At 44.0% G+C, this 23,863-nt stretch overlaps 1 protein-coding gene across 4 annotated transcripts in view; it reads right to left on the reverse strand.

Annotated features, from left to right (window-relative positions):
* Positions 1 to 720: 720 nt before the first annotated feature.
* Positions 721 to 23,863, reverse strand: part of LOC118385586 (netrin receptor UNC5D-like) — a 326,610-nt gene continuing 303,467 nt past the window's right edge. For all 4 annotated transcript variants that reach the window (XM_052521476.1, XM_052521475.1, XM_052521474.1 and 1 more), the window contains 5 exons: positions 21,134 to 21,364; positions 14,472 to 14,621; positions 6,690 to 6,854; positions 6,100 to 6,278; positions 721 to 3,508 (listed from right to left, as the gene is read on the reverse strand). In XM_052521476.1, the coding sequence (XP_052377436.1) occupies positions 3,265 to 3,508; positions 6,100 to 6,278; positions 6,690 to 6,854; positions 14,472 to 14,621; positions 21,134 to 21,364 (969 nt within the window). In that variant the 3' untranslated portion in view covers positions 721 to 3,264. The remainder of the gene's footprint in view (positions 3,509 to 6,099; positions 6,279 to 6,689; positions 6,855 to 14,471; positions 14,622 to 21,133; positions 21,365 to 23,863) is intronic.

Here is a 23,863-nt window from a genome sequence, read left to right on the forward strand (position 1 = left end):
TGCAAGGGACATAAGGTATAAATATTGGTAGGCCTAACTCATTAATAAATGGTCAGTAGGTTTCCACTTTCTTTAAAGGTATGTTTTCAGCAGTTATAAATGTTGGTAACTCATTTGTTAATGGTCTGGTGATTGCCACTATAAATAAGGTCAACTTACAGGAGTTTGCAAAGCAGTCATTAAGGCAAAGGGTGGCTACTTTGAAGAATCTAAAATGTAAAATATTTGTTTAACACTTTTTTGGTTACTACATGATTCCATATGTGTTGTTTCATAGTTTCGATGTCGTCACTATTATTCTACAATGCAGAAAATAGTAAAAAATAAAGAAAAACCTTGGAATGAGTAGGTGTGTCCAAACTTTTGACTGGTGCTATACAGTAGGTTGTGATTTGTTTTTCTTCCTCCGTGATTTGATCCACGCACCGCTACTGTTTATAACAGAAAGAAGTGACATTTCATCACCAAAGCACGTTTTCACCCAATCTGGGCAGAGTGGGTGGACACCCTAATTGTTGTAATAAACCTAAGGCCAGTATTCAATCCAAGGCATGTTATAGAGCATTGCACTTGGCAGCCGACAATGCTTAAAAAGAGATTGCAATTGATGGTAAACACGGCAAATGGCTCAAGCGAAAATGACCTCTAGAAGGCACAATGTTGATTGAATCCCGGCCTAAGGTTAATTACAATGTAATTTCTAGAACAATGAAAAGCAAGTGAATTTCACTGCATATTTATTTCAAAACATGATAGAGTATATACATTTGCAAATCATGTTGAGGAAAAAAAGAAAAGAATATAAATCAGCAGAAATACACATCAAACAGTGATAAAGCAGCATAATGATCAGCGTACTATTCACCTGCTTAACATTGAAAATGTATAGCGTTGTAAAACGCGATAGTCAATCAAATGTGATTATAGAGTTCATGGCTTAATTGAATTTTAAATGCCTCTCACTGTATGCATAATAATATTTTCAGCATAAAATCATCATTCAACTATTTTTAATAGTTACGTTTTACTCTAACCAAAAATATAATAATTGCAGTATGAGAACTAGGAAGGATCTCTTGGATTTCTTCCTAATAAGGAAGGGCAGATGATGTCAAAACAGCAGGTCAAAATAAAAGCGCTGAATGTCTAATGTCTCAGTACGTCTGACAAAGATATCGTTTTACACATATCAGGACTGTTTCTTTATTTTTCTCCAAAGGAATACCGATCTAAAGACAGTAGCTTGTGAGAGATACACACATCACACATCAGACTGAACTCAAATACTAGCACTAGGCTGGATTCTCCAAAGGGACAAAGCCAGATCTTCAAATTCATGACACACAAACACACGTCCAGGAGGTGCGCACACATGCACCCACAAACTGTCCATAGATAGTTCTTCGCGTCTGCTAATTTTTTGCCTTCCAGATATTCAGTTAGGCATGCACCTCTCACTACATTGGGGAACTGTGTATGCATGTGCCCAGAGAGAGTGTGTGTGTGTGTGTGTGTGTGTGTGTGTGTGTGTGTGTGTGTGTGTGTGTGTGTGTGTGTGTGTGTGTGTGTGTGTGTGTGTGTGTGTGTGTGTGTGTGTGTGTGTGTGTGTGTATTTCAGATCAGTTCAGTGTGTGTGTGAGTTCATCATCTCCAAGCTGCAGCTCCTGCTATCGTGTGTGATGGGTTTAAATGCTGTAACAACGTTGGGAGCACCTCTGCCACGTGCCTGGTGTCTCCCACACTTTAGGTAGAGGAGACTGGACAGCTTACTATAGTTAGGTACTAGCATGTAAAAACACTGTAAATTCCATGAAACAACACCATGACAGTTCTACACACTGTTTCTCACAGTTGACCTTTTTTTATTTTGACCTATTTTCTGTGTGTATGTGGGTGGGCAACTTTTTGAAGTTGAATAATATTTGGGTTTGTGTTTTCTGGGTAGTAGGCTAAGGGTTAGTTAGTTAGCCTGACTTGGCCTACGGCACCACTGGAGTGGGAGTTTAAGGGTTAACAGCACACGTAAATACTCTAATCACTTCGATTCATTTTCTGACCAATACATTTAGGTAAAAAATATCCACCTGATAGGAAAGTGCCATTCTGCTTGTTTGTGTGTGGGTGTTGATCTTACCCATGTGACAGCCTGGGATGTTTCGACCATCCCTCATACATTCTCCTTCATTCATCTGCAGATAGCCATTTGTTAATTAATGTCACTGCTTTAGTGTGACACCAGAACTTTTTCAGTGCCATTCAGTAAAATAACATTATTGGCTGCGTCCCAATATCAGCATAGACCACAAAGCACACCGCTCTGAATGTATGCCCCAATACATTGCACTCTGAATGTATGCCCAAATACATTCCTTCATTCTAAGTAGTATGCTCGTGTGTGTATGGGTAACCCAAATGTTTGTGACGTCATATGGCAGACGTCAATACTGACTGTTTTTCACAACATGTTGTCAACAATACCTAGATAGAGCTTGTTTCTCTCTGGTTCCACAGTAGGCCGATGCATTAACACACCTTCAATGTGCAAGGAAAAACACAAGAAAAGAGATATTATAAATATAAAATAAACAACAACATATTCACGTCACACAAAGAATTCTTGCTATTGAGGGGAATGACTAGAGGGGTAGGGCTTAATAGTCCAGGTTAGAAAGAGTGCCACTTGTTGGTTTGTGGTTCACTTTTTGACTCTGTTGTGGAGTAGTCCCTAGGTTACTGTAATTAGTTCCATCTGTTTCTACCTAAACAACAGTAGCTGTCCTCTCGTGACAAGACCTTTAGACCTCTAGAACCCACTACACTGCTTCCTTGTCTCTTTCTCCCTCTCTCCCTTGCACCTATTCTCCTCTTGCACCACTATCCCTTGTCCCCTGTCCCTTATCCCCATCTCTTCTTGCACCCCTATCACTGGTCTTCACCCCTCCCCTCTCAAACCATTGTCCCCCTCACCCCTTTTCATTCTCTCCCTTATACCCTTCTCCTCCAGCATCTCTTGTTCTCCTATCATCTTGTCCCTCTTACCCCTCCATTCAGCCTGGTGGTCTGACTTTAGTAAAAGTAGTTAATTAGTTCCCCTGTAGTACTTAGTCATGTCTGCTCTCTGTCCAATCCTCCCCTGACTGGAGTCTTCTGTATGACCTCCTCCACTGTAAGGGTCCAGCCATTCCTCCCCTGTTTTGGCTAGTTCATTCCCAGCCTTGTGATCCTTTGCTGGGGCTCCAGTTCATCCGTTCAACCCTCCCCTGGTTAGGTGAACTCAGCGTCCAGCTCCTCAGTGCTGCGGCCCAGGGTAGCGGTGGTCCTTGTGGTGGTCCCTGTGGTGGTCTGCGTGCTGGTCCTATTGGAGGTGGAGTGGGTGGAGTGGACCTTGCCGATCTCCTCCAGAGCGCTGGCCAGAGAGTCCAGGTCTCCTGTGTCCTGGTGCTGGGCCTCCCACAGGCTGAGGATCACCGCCGATGGGCTCTCCTGACGCGCAAAGTAACACAGGTTCCTAGAGGGAGGGGAGAGGGAAGTGGGAGGAGGGGTTAGAGAAACAGAGATAGAGAGGACACTGTTCATATTGAATACTGGGGCTTGATGAGTAGTTGACCTGATGATTCAGATATGCTTGTACTGGAATAGATCCAACAAGAGGTACTAGCTGCGGTTACTCAGGAAGAGGTTTGGGAGACACTGGACAAGAAGTATAAGGGGAAAAATGAGTGGATGATGAAAAGGAAGAAGGAAACAAATGCATGTGTATCGCATCTCTTATATTATTATTATTCTGAATATCAAATTCAGCATATAATTCCAACTCCCTCACTGCTATCGCACCACTTAGCTGTTGTTAAAACTCACATTCACCAGAGGGCACTGTTTCATCACAGTAGATTCTCTCTCTCTCCCAGGTGTGGTGATGATGCTCCCACACACCCAGATATATAATAGCAAAAATGCTTAACAAGGTAGAGACATTCTCATTAAATGATTCTGGCGGCTTCCACTGGTTAGAAAATACTCCCCAAATCCTTATCCCATTCCCGAAATGCCTCATGTTGTTTACCAGCACAGTTTTCTGGTTTATGTCACGCGGCTTACGTCTCACCCTTCTACTCTGTAAACTTAACCCCCCCACCCCCTTTCCACACTCCTAAAAGATAGATGGAAGATCAGAGAGAGTGGGAGGGAGGGGGTTGCAGGACAAGGAGATAAAGGAAGAGAGAGAGTAATGGTGGAAAGGATAGGCTATGTGGAGTCAAGACACCAGGACTATGTTCATACAGACAGCCCAATTATGGTCAAAACATGATCGCATTGGTAAAAATACCAATTAGTGACATAAAGATCAGAATAGGGCTACCTGGGTAAACACAGCCAAGATGGCTAAAACATGAGCCATCTATTATTGACTGTTTCTTCTTCTGCTGAGGGAATAGAGATCACCCAATATCGAACCGCTAAAATCCCCAACATCCTAAGCAAATAAAGCTCTGGCAGATATCCCAGAAATACTTCTACAGGAGATGGAGGGAATGAAAGGGGGAGAGAGGGACATACACTACCGGTCAAAAGTTTGGGGTCACTTAGAAATGTCCTTGTTTTTGAAAGAAAAGCACATTTTGTTGACCATTAAAATAACATAAAATTGAACCGAAATACAGTGTAGACATTGTTAATGTTGTAAATGACTATTGTAGCCGGAAACTGCAGATTTTTAATGGAATATCTACATAGGTGTACGGAGGTCCATTATCAGCAACCGTCACTCCAGTGTCCCAATGGCATGTTGTGTTAGCTAATCCAAGTTGATCATTTTAAAACGCTAATTGATCATTAGAAAACCCTTTTGCAATTATGTTAGCACAGCTGAAAACTGATTACAGAAGCTATAAAACTGGCCTTTAGACTAGATGAGTGTCTGGAGCATCAGCATTTGTGGGTTCGATTACAGGCTCAACATGGCCAGAAAAAAAGGAATGTCTTCTGAAACTCGTCAGTCTATTCTTGTTCTGAGAAATTAAGGCTATTCCATGCCAGAAATTGCCAAGAAACTGAACATCTCGTACAGTGCTGTGTACTACTCCCTTCACAGAACAGCGCAAACTGGCTCTAACCAGAATAGAAAGAGGAGTGGGAGGCCCCGGTGCACAACTGAGCAAGAGAACAAGTACATTAGATTGTCTAGTTTGAGAATCAGATGCCTCACAAGTCCTCAACTGGCAGCTTCATTAAATAGTACCTGCAAAACACCAGTCTCAAAAAAATGTCCTCATAATATTATCATCAAATTATAAACTTGTTCTCTCGATTTCTCTCTTACAGCTCCAGCCTGAGCAACTGGTGGCCTGAGACCTTCCTGCAGTTCACCCAAATGTATGTATGTGTCTCTGTGTATGTATGTGTCTCTGTATGTGTCTCTGTGTATGTATATGTCTCAGTGTGTGTATGTCTCTCAGTCTGTGTATGTGTGTGTGCGTGTGTGTGTACAGATATAATGAGATCAGCCATGTGTGCCTGTGGCCTGGTCTCTGGTAGGGCTGCTTGGTGATAGCAGATAAGGATTGGCATCAACATGAAGTTGAATGCATTCAGTTGTACTGACTAGGTTTCCCCCTTTCCCTTTCCCACGGTGGTGAAGGTTCAGACTAAAAACCAACCCGTATGCAAATGAACTTGGCACAGCCATGGGGACAATTGGTAGACAGAGTTGAATCAGTCAAGATTGATAATTTCTGTAATTTTGTCATTTCATGATGAGTCATATTGACCAAGCCAATAGAGCAAACAAAGTAGACGTTATACACATTTCTGTAGCGTGTAGTGTCATTATTAATCAATATAATTTATTAGACTACCTAAATTTAATGGACTTAAACGGGTGGTACTCAAGATGACTGCTAGTCAAATTTAAACATGATGAACATTGCATGGGCCAGTATAACAGTTGGACTAGAATTTAAGGATGGGGACCAATGTTTCTTTGTTTATAGTACCAGAAAGTGTTTCTGTGTGTGAATGTGTGTGTGTGTGTATGTATGAGTGTATGAGCGTGTGTGTGTGTGTGTGTGTGTGTGTGTGAGCAAGTGCATGGTATCTCACCTGTCTATGCAGAGTTTCTGTGCAAGCAGCTGCCAGTCCTTGCCCTTGGCGTTGGCTGTGTCGAAGGTGGCACAGATCCTCTGGCGGATGGAAAGTGGGATCTTGAAAGCCCTGGACCCCATCTGTGATGTGATGGTACAGTCCGACTGAGTGAAGAAGGGGACTACCTCCTTTTCACTCTGGAGGAAGAAACCATTCCAGGATAAGTTTTATTTCATAATTCAATGCATTTCTACAGATAACAGCAGATTATATGGCTTCAAAGAGTTAAACCGATGCAATATACAAGTCAAGAGCCCCCTGAGAGCTTCATTAAGAAAAGCTCTTCAGTCAAATCCAGAGACATTCACTCTAATGAGAGAGCCTATTAGTATAACAGCATCACCTCCATTTGGGGTTTACACACACACACACACACACACACACACACACACACACACACACACACACACACACACACACACACACACACACACACACACACACACACACACACACACACACACACACACACACACACACACACACACACACACACACACACTTCCTCCCACACACACTCTTCCTCCCACACACACTCCTCCCCTTACCTCGACTACGGAGGTGTAGACCTGGAGGATTTGCTCCTGACCTTTGACCTGGCGCACACTGATTTTACAGGACAGCTGGGAGGAGGCGGGGCTGTAACGCTCCAATGAGAAGGCACACTGCAGGGGGTGCTGGTTACTAGCCCACACCTGAGAGAATGAGAACTCCTGGAGGAAGAGAGAGACAGAGAGAGAGAGAGAGGAAAGGCAGGGGGGGAGAGAGAAGAGAGAGTGAGAACCCAAAAAGGCATGTGGTATTGATGGTATCCTCAATGAAATTATAAGATATACAGACAACAAATTCCAATTGGCTATACTTAAACTCTTTAACATCATCCTCAGCTTTGGCATCTTCCCCAATATGTGGAACCAAGGGCTGATCACCCCAATCTACAAAAGTGGAGACACATTTGACCCCAATAACTACCGTGTGATATGCGTCAACAGCAACCATGGGAAAATCCTCTGCATTATCATTAACAGCTGACTCTTACATTTCTTCAGTGAAAACAATGTACTGAGCAAATGTCAAATAGGCTTTTTACCAAATTACCGTACGACAGACCGCATATTCACCCTGCACAACCTAAATGACAAATAAACTAATCAAAACAAAGGCAAAGTCTTTGACTCAATCTGGTATGAGGGTCTGCTATACAGGTATCCTGTGGCGCTGATGTTTAGGCTGAGGTATGTATAGTTTTTTGTTTGCAACGGTGTCTAAATGGAATTTGTATTGTATTTGGGGTCCTGGTGACTGGACCTTTTTTGGAACACCATTATTTTTTGTCTTGCTGAGTTTTACTGTCAGGGCCCAGGTCTGTCAGAATCTGTGCAGAAGATCTAGGTGCTGCTTCCACAAAGCTGTGAACGAGCTGAGAGACAAGGCAAGAAGGGCCTTTTATGTTATCAAAAGGAACATCAAATTAGACATACCAATTAGGATCTGGCTAAAAATACTTTAATCAGTTATAGAACCCATTGCCCTTTGTGGTTATGAGGTCTGGGATCCGTTCACCAACCAATAATTCACAAAATGGGACAAACACCAAATTGAGACTCGGTAAAATTCTACAACCACCTAAAAAGAAGCGATTCCCAAACCTTCCTTAACAAAGCCATCACCTACTGGCTCTTAAGGGAAGACAGGCTATGTGCACACTGCCCACAAAATGAGGCGGAAACTGTACTTCCTAACCTCCTGTCAAATCTATGACAATATTAGAGACACATATTTCCCTCAGATTACACAGATCCACAAAGAACATCGAGAACAAACCCAATTTTGATAAACTCCCTTATCTACAGGGTGAAGTACCACAGAGTTGCCACAAGAAAAGGACAACCAGCGAAGAACAAATTATTTTTTATTATTTTCCTTTTTGTACTTTCACTCTTTAAACATTGTTACAACACTGTATATATACACATAATGGCGTTTGAAATGTCGTTATTCCTTTGGAAGTTCTGTGAATGTAATGTTTACTGTTCATTTCACTTAGTTTATTATCTACTTCACTTGCTTTCGCAATGTTAACATAAGTTTCCCATGCCAATAAAGCTCTTGAATTGAATTGAGAGAGAGAGAGCGAGCGAGCGAGAGAGAAAGTGAGAGAGAGAGATCAACATATGTGACTTGTTTCAGGAAACTAGGCGTATGTCGAGGGTCACTACTTCACAGGAGAGCCATTTAAATGTACATTTTTGTTTTGAAACAATTTTTTTGGGGAGGGGGCAGAAATACCTTCTGGAACATGTGAACTTTCATGTGCCTTAATAACTAATTGGTATGCCATTTGTAAATATGAATACAATTGTTAAATTATGAGCCTACAGTAGCACCAAAAAAAAGAAGCAACCTTGTCGCTAGCCATGATTGGCAGAGATAATGAGTGGGTTGGACATGCTGAGAGATGAGTTCGGATTGGTCTGGTCTGCCATATAGAATGCTTCTGTCTATTTGAGCTGGTCACTATGTGAAGGTAATCCTGTCTGTCTAATCTGGCTTGTTTAAAAAAAATATTGTGTTGTAGATCTGCATAAGTGTTGCTCTCCACTTTATGGAGGATCAAGTTTTGAAATCAGTGGAATTGAAGAATGATAGTTAAAACCTTTTGTGACTCGGGGGCAGTATTTTCATTTTTGGAAAAATAACGTTCCCATAGTAAATGGCCTATTTTTCAGGACAAGATGGTAGAATATGCATATAATTGACAGTTAGGATAGAAAACACTTTAATGTTTCCAAAACTGTCAAAATATTGTCTGTGAGTATAACAGAACTGATGTTGCAGGCGAAAGCCTGAGAAAAATCCAATCCGGAAGTGCCTCATGTTTTGAAAGCGCTGCGTTCCCTATTGAGCAGTGAATGGGCTATCAACCAGATTACTTTTTCTACGTATTCCCCAAGGTGTCTACAGCATTGTGACGTAGTTTTACACATTTATGTTGAAGAATACCCGTAAGCGGTTACATTGCGTAAGTGGTCACCTGATGGCTCTCAGAGTGATTCTCGCGTAAAATACAGAGGTAGCCATTTTTCCAATCGGTCCTACTGAAAAACCAATTGTCCCGGTGGATATATTATCTAATAGATATTTGAAAAACACCTTGAAGATTGATTATAAACAATGTTTCTGTCGATATTATGTAGCTAATTTGGAATATTTTTCGGCGTTATCGTGACTGTAATATCCGGTCGATTCCTCAACCAAACGTGAAGAACAAACGGAGCTATTTCGCTTACAAAAATAACATTTTTGGAAAAAATTAACATTGGCTATCTAACTGGGAGTCTCGTGAGTGAAACCATCCGAAGCTCATCAAAGTTAAACGATTTAATTTGATTGCTTTTCTGATTTCCGTGACCAAGTTACCTGCTGCTAGCTGGACAAAATGCTATGCTAGGCTATCGATAAACTTACACAAATGCTTGTCTAGCTTTGGCTGTAAAGCATATTTTGAAAATCTGAGATGACAGGGTGATTAACAAAAGGCTAAGCTGTGTCTCAATATATTTCACTTGTGATTTTCATGAATAGGAATATTTTCTAGGAATATCTATGTCCGTTGCGTTATGCTAATTAGTGTCAGTTGATGATTACGCTCCTGGACCCGGGATGGGGAGTTACTAGAGGTTAATGGGGAGATTGGAGGAGAGAGTAATGAGGGAGTTGCTGTGTTGGTGCATGAGGCACGACATCCGCCCGACGCAGCGTGTTTGATGTCACCTGAGTCAGCTCTCCATACTCGCCCTGAGGTGCGTGCTAGCCGTCTGGTGAAAACTGTGCCAGCCCCACGCACCAGGCCTCCTGTGCGCCTCCCTAACCCTGCACATCCTGTGCCAGCTCGGCGCTACAGCTCTCCAAGACGTGCTTACCATGGCGGGCATCGTACTGGTCAGGCACCGTGTTATGCGGTGGAGCGCACAGTGTCTACCGTACGCGTTCTTTACCCTGTGCACTACATCTCAGCTCCTCGGGCTAGGGTGAGGATCCAGCCAGGACGGATGGTGCCAGCCCTGCTCTCCAGACCTCCAGTGCGTCTCCTCGGGCCAGCATTTCCTGCGTCGGCGCTGCACACTGTCTCCCGTGTGTCTGCTAAAATCACCATCCAGCCAGGATGGGTTGTGCAGGCCCTTAGTTCGAGACGTCCAGTGCACCTCCACGGCCCGGTCTATCTTGTGCCTCCTCCAAGGACCAGGCTGTCTCTCCGTCTCCTCCCTCCAGAGTGTCCCGCCTGTCCGGCGCTGCCAGAGTGTCCCGCCTGTCCGGCGCTGCCAGAGTGTCCCGCCTGTCCGGCGCTGCCAGAGTGTCCCGCCTGTCCGGCGCTGCCAGAGTGACCCGCCTGTCCGGCGCTGCCAGAGTGACCCGCCTGTCCGGCGCTGCCAGAGTGTCCCGCCTGTCCGGCGCTGCCAGAGTGACCCGCCTGTCCGGCGCTGCCAGTCTCCCGCCTGGCCGGTGCTGCCAGAGTCGCCCGCCTGTCCGGTGCTGCCAGAGTCGCCCGCCTGTCCGGCGCTGCCAGAGTTGCCCGCCTGTCCGGGGCCCGCTGCGAGGGTTCCCGCTCCAGAGGCACCACCTAAATGAGCCAAGCCTAAGGTGGAGCGGGGTCCACGGCTGCCGCTGTAAAGAAGGCCCACCCGGACCCTCCACTTTAGAGTCAGGTTTTGCGGCCGGTGTACGCACCTTTGGGGGGGTACTGTCACACCCTGGCAATAGAGAGGTTTTTATTCTCTATTTTGGTTAGGCTAGGGTGTGACTAGGGTGGGCATTCTATGTTAATTTTCTAGGTTTTGGATTTCTGTGTGGTTTGGCCGGGTGTGCTTCTCAATCAGAGGCAGCTGTCTATCGTTGTCTCTGATTGAGAACCATACTTAGGTAGCCTTTTCCCACCAGTGTGGTGTGGGTAGTTAATTTCTGTTTAATGTGTGTTGCACCTGACGGAGCTGTTCTGGTTGTCTATTTGTTGTTTTGCATTTTAGTGTTCAGTTTCAAACACGCTGCGCTTTGGTCCTCACCTTCTTCCACCAACGGCCGTTACAGTATGATCTTATTATTTACATTTCAGAGCCATTTGCTTTGCTGGTTATAGCCTAATGTTAGCTAGCTAACATTGAACCCGGTTGGTTAAATACAGTGGTAGCTCAACTAAAAGTGTATACTGCAGGTCATTTGTAGTTTAGTACAATACCCTGCGTCACTACTTCATTGCTCCAGACCAGCACAAGTGGGAGTTAGAGCACTGATTATGCTAACTGACATTGAATGGGTAACATAAACCAAATAGAAACTGAATGATGAGGATGAAGGTGATTGAATTTAGCACAATAGTCTAAGAATTGCGATTCCTCTGTCCTGCATGTGCACACACATTTTTTGTTACTACTCGACAGTATTACTTACTAAAACTGTTGTTACACTAAGGTATTTATTCGAAGATAAACTTTGACAACAATTAGGGTGTGGAAATGTTAGGAATATTTTACTCTTACTGTAGTACTGTAGCCTACTCCCGACCGGTCATGTTGTACAGCGCCATTATGGGCTATTAGCATGACAATAGATGATTTGGCAGAGATACGGGTGACAGCTGATGCATTGTTCCAGAGCCAGGCGGTATTGGCAGAGTCACTCATCATTGGCAGAGAGTCAGGCGCTTATGGCGAAGAGTCAGGTGTAGGATGACGCATTGAAGAGGATGAGGAATGAGATGGAGTCACAATCCATGCCAGGCACACCTCTGAGCTCTGGCGCTCCACCTCCGACAGGCAGTCAACATTCCTGGCGGGTTCATCAGGTTGTCGGCTCACCCTAACATTTCCATTCCTCTTCTGACAACAGAACTTGACCAAATGCTCACCAGGCACTGCAAGGGCTGTCCGGACCGTTATGCTGTCCTGCTATTCCAAGGATGTGTAACTGAAGAGTGATACCACATGTGGACACAGAATACCAACTGGGATGGATCCCGAGGCAAATGTGGCCATGACTGATGCACCCCAAAAAGCATTAAAGACAGAGTTAATGAGTACTTGAGATCCCCGAGAAAGTCTGGACATGATCTGCTCTCCCTTATGTAAGGAAATAAGTACTTTACCATGTTTACAATAGTATGTACTGTAGGCTGTTTACTTGTCAGACTGCATAGTGACCTAGTAAACAAATGCAGGCGGCATCTATCTTTAAAATGTTTTAAATGCTTTATTATCCAAATGTTTAAAGTGTGTGTGGGTGACCTCAAGCAACCGCAAAATGTCAGATAAAGCATATACTGTACAATACTGTATTTCTTCATCAGTATCTTTATGCTATCGTTAATAAAATAATTCTAAAAGTATTCTTTCAAAATGCAGATGTTAATTTCCTTATGGATCCATAAATAATTACTATGGGAATAAATATCACTGAATGACAGAAATATTGGAACAAAGTAAGCTAGTGAAGGTAAACAAATAGTTGTTTACTGGAAAATACTTATTCAAAATGAATGGAAGAGACATCATTCAGAGGTCAAGACAGCACTGCTCTGAGACAAGCATGGGGACTGGTCTTGATAAATCAATGAGATGTGTATTCTCACTGAATCTCCATTTGGGTATTGGTTAGACTACAATTAGAGTGTGGAAAAAAAATTCATATTCATGAAATTACGTGAAATATAGCGAAACACAGCTTAGCCTTTTGTTAATCACCCTGTCCTCTCAGATTTTGAAATTATGCTTTACAGCGAAAGCAATACAAGCGTTTGTGTAAGTTTATTGATAGCCTAGAATAGCATTATGTACACTTAGCATCAGGAAGCTTGGTCACGAAAATCAGAAAAGCAATCAAATTAACCATTTACCTTTGATGATCTTGGGATGTTTTCACTCATGAGACTCCCAGTTAGACAGAAAATGTTCCTTTTGTTCCATAAAGATATTTTTTATATCCAAATACCTCCGCTAGTTTAGTGCGTTATGCCCAGGAATCCACCGGAAATAGCAAAATTTCCAAATTATATTCATAATGTCGACAGAAACATGGCAAACGTTTTTATAATCAATCCTCAAGGTGTTTTTCAAATATCTATTTGATAATACGTATATCAACTGGGACAGATGGCTTTTCACTAGGACCGGGAGGAACATTGGCCGCCTCTCTCTTTTGAGTCCCCACCTGACCACTTACGTAATGTGGTCGTTCACGCTCATTCTTCAAAATAAGGGCCTGAAACTATGTCTAAAGGCTGTAAACACCTTAGGGGAAGGAAAAAAGGAATCTGGTTGATATCCCTTTCAATGGTCACTAGGGATGCATAGGAACACAGAGCTTTCAAAATAAGAGTCACTTCCTGATTGGATTTTCTCAGGCTTTTGCCTGCAATATCAGTTCTGTTATACTAACAGACAATATATTTACAGTTTTGGAAACTTTAGAGTGTTTTCTATCCGAAGCTGTCAATTACATGCATATTCTAGCATCTGGTCCTGAGAAATAGGCCATTTACTTTGGGAATGTTATTTTCCCCAAAATAAAAATAGTGCCGCCTAGCTTCAAGAGGTTTTAAGAAAGAATTTTGTAGGACTGTCTAGGAGTAGTCTGAGTGGTGAAGGGAAAACTGAAAATGAACTGTTATTGGCAGAGAGGTCTGGAACTCTATTTCTTATTGGTCTATTAACTAATTTACAGCTTGAAATTTCAGGCGGTCTTTTCAAACAGCTCTTACACTAAAAGGGCATTATCACAGTATTATTCCAACCTCATAGTGTGGAAATATATACAAAACACAGGAAAATCACGGCAATGACTGCACTGGGCTTTTAAGACCAGACCAGATCAATGATCACTTTAGCCACTAAAAGACTTCAGCTAATCATTGAAGGGCAGCAGCCTCTTGGGGATGTGGTTGTGTATCCATGAGAAAACTGAATTGGAGGTGGCCAGTCTTAAATGACTTGCATGTTATCATTCCATTCTTCAAAGTCAATTCAGTTAATACATACTGTGTAGTTTCAATGACAAACAAACAGCCAGTCAATTAATATGTTATGTGTGTGTGTTTGTGAAGGGGGGTGGGGGTGGGGGGGAGAATATAGTTCTGGTCCCCTGCTGCTGTCCCTGCTCTTTGATGTGACCACAGAAGAAGAGGAAGGGATGGTTGATGGAGGAAATGACTCTGATAAAGGGATTGTGGTGGAAGGGAGGTTTCTGTAATGATTGGGTTCCATGCACACCCACACTCCCTCTCTAACCCTCTCCCACACACCCCCCGACACCCGCTCCCAACACATTCCTCCATCCCCTACCTGGCAGGTGGTGAAAGGCTTGATGCTCCAGAGGAACTGGGGGACGTCCTGGATGGAAAGCTGTAGGCTGAGGGAGTTCCCCCTGAACAGCAGCGTCTTGGGCTCCTCCAGGAGACAACCACCCCTCACCCGCTCGGCAGACGCCACTTCCTGATAGGGAGATGAGGGAAGGAGAGATAAAAGGGTGAGAATTACATTAAATCCGGGTGTGTTTACATCGTTGCAGAATAGTATATTTTGGATTACAGAACATAGAAAAGCAATATTATTCAGTCACAACCCCTCTCCTTCATCTGTAACCCCATGGACTGCAGTGAGAAGCAGTGCTCTGAATAGGGTTGCAAAGCTACCGGTAATTTACCAAAGTTACTGGAATCTTCGGTAATTTTGGTAATTAACAGAAACTATATGGCAATCTATCGTAACGTTGTTAATTTATACTTGAATAACTTACAAAAAAATGTAACCCGTATATAGAATTAATTTACTATATCTGTGTCCGTATTGTCCGTGGATTTTTAGTAGATAAATGATATTTTTTTATTTTATTTTTATTTTACCTTTATTTAACTAGGCAAGATCAGTTAAGAACAAATTCTTATTTTCAATGACAGCCTAGGAACAGTGGGTTAACTGCCTGTTCAGGGGCAGAACGACAGATTTGTACCTTGTCAGCTCAGGGGTTTGAACTTGCAACCTTCCGGTTACTAGTCCAACACTCTAACCACTAGGCTACGCTGCCGCCCCATATGATATGATGATATGATATGAAAAAAAGCATCTAATCAACAATTACCTCTGCAACTCATCCAAATATTGACTGCCAACAGTTTGCCGCCAAAACATTGACAACAAATACATAGTGTGTAAATAAAAGTGTGTAAATAAATCTAAAGGATATTTCATGCTGAAACACTCATATTAAATACCAATGGTATTCCCTAAGTTGATGGTTTATATTTAGAAAAATGTTTTACAGCTTTGTCATTCTATGTTTTATTTTTAAATCATCTTATTGAATTATTTCATATATTTAACATGTGATAAGGGCCAGAGACACCTGGTATATTGTGAAGTCCCCAAAAGGGCCACTAGATGTATTGTGACAGATTACATAACAACCTTGAAAGATACGAAATTCTGGTAGTTTACTGGTAAACTTAAAAAGTTTCCAGTAATATACCCTCCGTTGCAACCCTAGCTCTGAACAACTAGCTCCCCCTGAATATCTAAACAGCTCTAACCAGTTGTATTAAACAGCTCATGGGCAGATTAGGTATTCAGTTAGCCCCCTTTGCAAGAGAAAGCAAGTGGAATAATTGCTTAAAAGGCATTTTTCTTCATTTAGAAAGAACTCCATAATCATGTCACGCGTAGAATGAAACCTCCCAAACACAAACAAATAAACAAATCCTGGCATCAAAACGTCCAATAAATAAGATCGGGCAGCACAATTCCCCTAAAATGCTGTTTCAGTTGAATTCATTGACATCACATGAGAAGCCACACAAAGAGACAGAAATCAAGCCTAATCTTCCAGAATAGCATTTCCTATTGATGAAAGGACTTTGGTGATTTCACGCTTTTTGGGTTCTCATCCATGGGTATTGTTGTGTGATTCTCTAGGGAGACCGGGAGCATTAGTGAGTGTGTGTGTGTGTCTTTGCGTCTGTCTGTCTGGCTTTGCGTCTGTCTGTCTTTGCGTCTGTCTTTGCGTCTGTCTTTGCGTCTGTCTTTGCGTCTGTCTTTGCGTCTGTCTTTGCGTCTGTCTGTCTGTCTGTCTGTCTGTCTGTCTGTCTGTCTGTCTGTCTGTCTGTCTGTCTGTCTATCTGCGCTAACGGTGTCTTCCTTTTGAATGTGTTACGCTCGTCGGCAGTTGGACTGTGATCCTTCTTATACTATGGTTTTCTGCCTCGAATTTCTGATGTGGTTACATGTGTCGGTTTATAGGTTCATTGCTAGTTTTCCGTCCGTCCGTCCGTCCGTCCGTCCGTCCGTCCGTCTGTGTTTCCCAAACTCGGTCCTGAGGACCCCAAGGGGTGCACATTTTGGTTTTTGCCCTAGCACTCACTACACAGCTGATTCAAATAATCAACTCACGATTAAGCTTTGATTATTTGAATCAGCTGTGTAGTGCTAAGGCAAAAACCAAAACGTGCACCCCTTGGGGTACCCAGGACCGAGTTTAGGAAATGGAAAAATCGCAACCCTGCTGGGCATCACAAGGGAAATCATTTGTCGTATGAAGCCCAAAAACCCCACCAAAACAGGACAAATAAAAAGGGCAGAGTGACAGAGACAGAGAAAATTGGTTGGTGGGTTCCCCAAATGCAACTCTATTCACCATGCAAGACTCCCCTCTGACTGATGCGTCCATAACTGAATCTGCTCCAATGAGCCAAGATCTGTCAAATCACAACCTCTCTGGAGAATAACACACAGATTTAAAGCAACTGGCTGCTGTCAGAGGTGTGTGTGTGTGTGTAGGTGTGTGTGGGTTTGTCTTTTTGTGTGAACGAGGCAGAAAGAGGATAATGGTTGTCGATATGAGAGAGAATGAGAGAGCGATTGAAATTAGTTTGTGTGACAAGGCAGTAGATACTCTTCATCGAATACGATCCATACATCATCTCTTTACAGAACTAAAGAGAGAATGCACACACACACACACACTCTCTCTCCCTAACTATCTCTCTTTCTCCACCCTCTTTCTGTAATGTGTGTGCTCCCTTGCCAGGTTCATCTTTCGCTAACAAACATTTAATTAACACACTGCAAATATTCAATTAAGCCCCAGAAAAAAGACAGGGGACGAAACATTGCAACGATGTCTCTCGTCTTTGTAATTAAAAGTCCCTCCTTGTCGCCTAGTTGTCGAACAGTCTCTATCTCTGTCTCTCTCTCAATTCAATTTAAGGGCAATAAAAATGAACAGTAGACATTACACTCACAGAAGTTCCACGAGAATAAAGAAATGTCAAAATATGTATATTTTTTTATTCGACCTTTATTTAACTAGGCAAGTCTAGTAACAGTTTTGGTTTCGGTTACTAGAACAAATTCTTATTTTCAATGACGGCCTAGGAACAGTGGGTTAACAGCCTGTTCAGGGACGGCCTAGGAACAGGGGTTAACAGCCTGTTCAGGGACGGCCTAGGAACAGTGGGTTAACAGCCTGTTCAGGGACGGCCTAGGAACAGTGGGTTAACAGCCTGTTCAGGGACGGCCTAGGAACAGTGGGTTAACAGCCTGTTCAGGGACGGCCTAGGAACAGTGGGTTAACAGCCTGTTCAGGGACGGCCTAGGAACAGTGGGTTAACAGCCTGTTCAGGGACGGCCTAGGAACAGTGGGTTAACAGCCTGTTCAGGGACGGCCTAGGAACAGTGGGTTAACAGCCTGTTCAGGGACGGCCTAGGAACAGTGGGTTAACAGCCTGTTCAGGGACGGCCTAGGAACAGTGGGTTAACAGCCTGTTCAGGGACGGCCTAGGAACAGTGGGTTAACAGCCTGTTCAGGGACGGCCTAGGAACAGTGGGTTAACAGCCTGTTCAATGACGGCCTAGGAACAGTGGGTTAACAGCCTGTTCAGGGACGGCCTAGGAACAGTGGGTTAACAGCCTGTTCAGGGACGGCCTAGGAACAGTGGGTTAACAGCCTGTTCAGGGACGGCCTAGGAACAGTGGGTTAACAGCCTGTTCAGGGACGGCCTAGGAACAGTGGGTTAACAGCCTGTTCAGGGACGGCCTAGGAACAGTGGGTTAACAGCCTGTTCAATGACGGCCTAGGAACAGTGGGTTAACAGCCTGTTCAGGGACGGCCTAGGAACAGTGGGTTAACAGCCTGTTCAGGGACGGCCTAGGAACAGTGGGTTAACAGCCTGTTCAGGGACGGCCTAGGAACAGTGGGTTAACAGCCTGTTCAGGGATGGCCTAGGAACAGTGGGTTAACAGCCTGTTCAGGGACGGCCTAGGAACAGTGGGTTAACAGCCTGTTCAGGGACGGCCTAGGAACAGTGGGTTAACAGCCTGTTCAATGACGGCCTAGGAACAGTGGGTTAACAGCCTGTTCAGGGACGGCCTAGGAACAGTGGGTTAACAGCCTGTTCAGGGACGGCCTAGGAACAGTGGGTTAACAGCCTGTTCAGGGACGGCCTAGGAACAGTGGGTTAACAGCCTGTTCAGGGACGGCCTAGGAACAGGGGTTAACAGCCTGTTCAGGGACGGCCTAGGAACAGTGGGTTAACAGCCTGTTCAGGGACGGCCTAGGAACAGTGGGTTAACAGCCTGTTCAGGGACGGCCTAGGAACAGTGGGTTAACAGCCTGTTCAGGGACGGCCTAGGAACAGTGGGTTAACAGCCTGTTCAGGGGCACGACAGATTTGTACCTTGTCAGCTTGGGGATTTAAACTTCCAACCTTTCGGTTACTAGTCCAACTCTAATCACTAGGCTACCCTACCGCCCCAATATATACAGTGTTGTAACGATGTGCAAATAGTTAAAGTACAAAAAGGAAAATAAAAACAGAAATATGGGTTGTATTTACAATAGTGTTTGTTCTTCACTGGTTGCCCTTTTCTTGTGGCAACAGGTCACAAATCTTGCTGCTGTGATGGCACACTATGGTATTTCACCCAGTAGATACGGGAGTTTATCAAAATTGGGTTTGTTCTCCATGTTCTTTGTGGATCTGTATAATCTGAGGAAAATAGGTGTCTCTAATATGGTCATACATTTGGCAGGAGATTAGGAAGTGCAGCTCAGTTTCCACTTCATTTTGTGGGCAGTGCACATAGCCTGTCTTCTCTTGAGAGCCAGGTCTGCCTACGGCGGCCTTTCTCAATAGCAATGCTCACTGAGTCTGTACACAGTCAAACCTTTCCTTAAGTTTGGGTCAGTCACAGTGGTCAGGTATTCTGCCACAGGGTACTCTCCGTTTAGGGCCAAACAGCATTCTGGTTTGCTTAGTTTTTTTTGTTAATTATTTTTGTTTTCTCATGATTTGGTTGGGTCTAATTGTGTTGCTGTCCTGGGGCTCTGTGGGGTCTGTTTGTGTTTGTGAACAGAGCCCCAGGACCAGCTTGCTTAGGGGACTCTTCTCCAGGTTCATCTCTCTGTAGGTGATGGCTGGTGATGGCTTTGTTATGGAAGGTTTGGGAATAGCTTCCTTTTAGGTGGTTGTACATAATTAGCGGGTTGGCCTAAATCTGCTCTGCTGGCATTATTTGGTGTATTTTGCATTATTCTCTCTCTCATCTCCGGAAGAGCGTGAAAATCTGACAGAAGAAAGAAAGTCACAATGTGGAGGCGTGACGACAGATACGCACACACACACACACACACACACACACACACACACACACACACACACACACACACACACACACACACACACACACACACACACACACACACACACACACACACACACACACACACACACACACACACACACACACACACACACACACACACACACACACACACCCCCTTCTAGCAAGCTGTCCTGTGTACAGTATAACCTTTGCATAGTACTTCCTGTCAGTTGAAACCTATTACTGCAGGCTAGCTGTTAGACAAGGGTTACTGACATCTTGTCCTCTCACAGATTACTCTCAGCCTAAACTAGTGTAATAGGCAGTCGGTCAATATATCCATCCATCCATTCGTCAGCCAGTCAGTCAGTCACTCAAGCAGTCAGCCAATCAGTTAGTTAGTTAGCCAGCCAAGTAGCCACCCCAGACTGATTACTAGCAACACACTTTTATTTGGGATGTTTGAAATGGTCCTGAGAACGTCGTTATACAGTATGCCTTCCTCGGCGCGCGCAACAAAAAACTAAAAATAAAAATGATTGCTCAGCACTGGGATGCTAGGAGCTGGAGAGCACTGCTCAGACCACTGTGATATACCAGTTCACAACGCTCTTGCAAGCCGTGTGAATGCTGATGATACCTGATGGTAATAGCGTGTCGTTTTTAAATGATTTTGTTTTAAGCCTTCCCCAAACCAAAGCTCTAACCTTTACCCCTCTATCCTAAACTTAACCCTTTGAGTTGTTTTTGTTTTAACCCTGTAACCACACAGAATTAATGCATAGAAAAATACACATTCATCCATAATATGTCGAAATTTGAAGGGAAACTATGCGATCTTGTTGGCCACCCATCCATTCACCCATCAAGCCATCCATCCATCCATTCACCCATCAAGCCATCCATCCATCCATTCACCCATCAAGCCATCCATCCATCCATTCACCCATCAAGCCATCCATCCATCCATTCACCCATCAAGCCATCCATCCATCCATTCACCCATCAAGCCATCCATCCATCCATTCACCCATCAAGCCATCCACCCATCCATTCACCCATCAAGCCATCCATCCATCCATTCACCCATCAAGCCATCCATCCATCCATTCACCCATCAAGCCATCCATCCATCCATTCACCCATCAAGCCATCCATCCATCCATTCACCCATCAAGCCATCCATCCATCCATTCACCCATCAAGCCATCCATCCATCCATTCACCCATCAAGCCATCCATCCATCCATTCACCCATCAAGCCATCCATCCATCCATTCACCCATCAAGCCATCCACCCATCCATTCACCCATCAAGCCATCCATCCATCCATTCACCTTCTCCATACCTGGAATGCGTAGGGGGTGTCGTCGACACAGTACACTCTGAGGCTGTATCCCAGTGGATTGGTGTTGTCTGCACTACCGAACACGGACAACCTCAGCCTCTTCACAGCCTCCTGGCTCAGAGGCTCCCCCACCAGGGCGTAGCGCCCTGGATGCTCCAACAGCAGGTGGCAGCACTGAGCCTCCAGCAGACAGTAGCAGGAAGTGCTCTCCTCCTCCACCGACATTACTTCCTGTGTGAGAGGAAGAGAGAAGAAGATAAGGAGTTAGGTGCGGGTTGGGGCCATAATCTAATGCTTTTTAACGTGGAAAAAAAGCCTGGATAAAGACGCAATCAGCACATTGGGCATCGTGGACAGCAACGTGATTACCACACCGTATGCATAGGTAATTTCTCCTTCATTCTGTGCTCAATTCCCCTCCTAAATCACCTACTGCACCATCCCAGTGACCCTGTGGCCCTCTGTACTAAGCTTATAAGGCATGGTTAAAACCTATAAAGCCAGGCTGCATAATATAGTAATGTAATCCACTGGCCTAGATGCAACACCTGGCCCCATTAGCTCTGCAGCAGACATAAGGAATCTACTTTCTATATACCTCACCCTCACCAGACAGCCAGCCAGGCAGGCAGGGGAAATAAATGATGGCGTCAAACGCCCCAAAAGCTTAGCAGCATTAAGGGAAATGTGAGGAAGAAAGAGAGGAGGGAGAAAGAAGGTGAGGAGAGAGAGAGAGAGAGAGACAGGGGGGATGGGAGATAAGGGGAGAGAGAAAGCGAGAGAGAGCGAGAGAGAGAGATTGAGAGGGAGCGGGAGAGAGATGCCTTCCATCTCTGGTAATGTCACTAATTCCAGCGATGGTTCACATTTGAAGAGGCTGGCCTGGCATTCTGCCTGAGATAAAGGGCTCATTATTTCACAGTAAAGGAGACAGGTTGCGCCACGGCTCCTTCACACGGGCAAGACGAGGGTGGCCTCTCTCTCTCTTTCTCTCATCTCGGTCTTTCTCAATTTATTTCAATTCAATTACCAATTTCTCTCTCCCTCTTCACCTTCTCTCTCCCATTCTCTCTATCTGTCTTTAAACATTTATCTCTCTCTCTTTCTTCTTTATCCCTCCTTTTATCTTGTCCTCTTCCCCCTGCTCTCCCTCTCGCCTGTCAGCATATAACCCACAGCGCGCGCACACATTCATTCGTCGACTGGTCTTTGATAGCTGCCTTTTGTGCAGCAAGCATCTCTCGCCAGCAAATTATATCCAGAGTGTAAATGTCATAGGCAGTGAATAGGCCAGGGCATTTGACCGTCACAGGTCAAACACAAGGCACAAGGAGCTCTGAGCTCCGGGGTCAACTATGCCTATAGGTGAGCTACCGGTCACTCTCCAACACTCCTTTGATGAAGTAAGTTAAACATTAAAGTTCCAATGTAGCAATATTAAATCATTTCTGGGCAACAATCAAGTACCTTACTGTGTTTGTTTTGAATCAAAATGATGAAATAAAAAATACCTTGTTAGCAAAGAGCAATTTCTCAAGCAAGAATATTGCTAGGACTGAAAACGAACTGTTATTGGCAAAGAGATTTGGAACGCTCTTTCTTATTGGTCTATTGACTAATTTACCGCCTGGTGATGACCACAGGCAGGCGACAACTCCATCTCACCAAAACAGGCAGAAATTGTAGGTGTTTTAAAAAAAAACAGCTCTTACACTAAAAGGGCATTATCATAATTTTCACAGTATATATATATATTTTTGTGTGTGTTGTGTGTGTGTGTGTGTGTGTGTGTGTGTGTGTGTGTGTGTGTGTGTGTGTGTGTGTGTGTGTGTAGAGAATATAGTTCTGGTCCCCTGCTGCCGTCTCTGCTCTTTGATGTGACCACATAGGAAGTAGAAGGGATGGTTGATGGAGGAAAGGAAGCTGATGAAGGGATTGTGGTGGAAAGGGATGCTTCTGTAATGATGGGGTTCCACGCACACCCACACGCCGGTCCCCTCTCAGCCAGTCTTTTCAAACAGCTCATACAGTAAAAAGGCATTTGTTTATTTTTCACAATTACACAATATTATTCCAACCTCATAGCGTGGAAATATAAAACACAGGACAATCACGTTTTTTACTGCATTGGGCCTTCAAAAGAACATCGCTGATACGTCTGCTGGGCTGGATAGACGAGTGGATGGAAAATGGAGGGTGTGGATTGATGTCGGAGCAAAGAGCTTGAGAGAACGAGGGAGTCCCTCCGAGAAAGACAGCGTGGGATGTTATAAGAGGCAGAGTTTTTTTTGGTTGAGAGGTTGGACTTGAGCTTTCACTACTTTTCAAAGAAGTCCATGCTAACATGAGTGAGTGAAATAGTTCCTCCTAACTGGCAGCTCAATGAACCTCAGTGGAATAGAGGTGGAGAAGTCAGTATGAAGAACAGAATATGTGGAATTTAGATTATGTGATTGAATCTTATTCTCAGTTTTAGGGAAAAAGACAAGGTGAACACTGAACATTCCTGCTTTTTGTAAGGAACAAAGAAATCAAAATCAACTTATCTCAATCTAGTATATGGGAATGTTTCATTGGATGTGAGCATATTGGGTGACATTTTCCTTGCAGATTAATGGCCCACGAAGAAAGCAAAGTTGTAGAATATAACTGTAACGTAGATGGCACATAGTCGAATCACCGAGCTGACAAGGTAAAAATCTGTCGTTCTGCCCCTGAACAAGGCAGTTA

The sequence above is a fragment of the Oncorhynchus keta genome, chromosome 6 (genome assembly GCF_023373465.1).
Source record: "Oncorhynchus keta strain PuntledgeMale-10-30-2019 chromosome 6, Oket_V2, whole genome shotgun sequence".
NCBI lineage: Eukaryota > Metazoa > Chordata > Actinopteri > Salmoniformes > Salmonidae > Oncorhynchus > Oncorhynchus keta.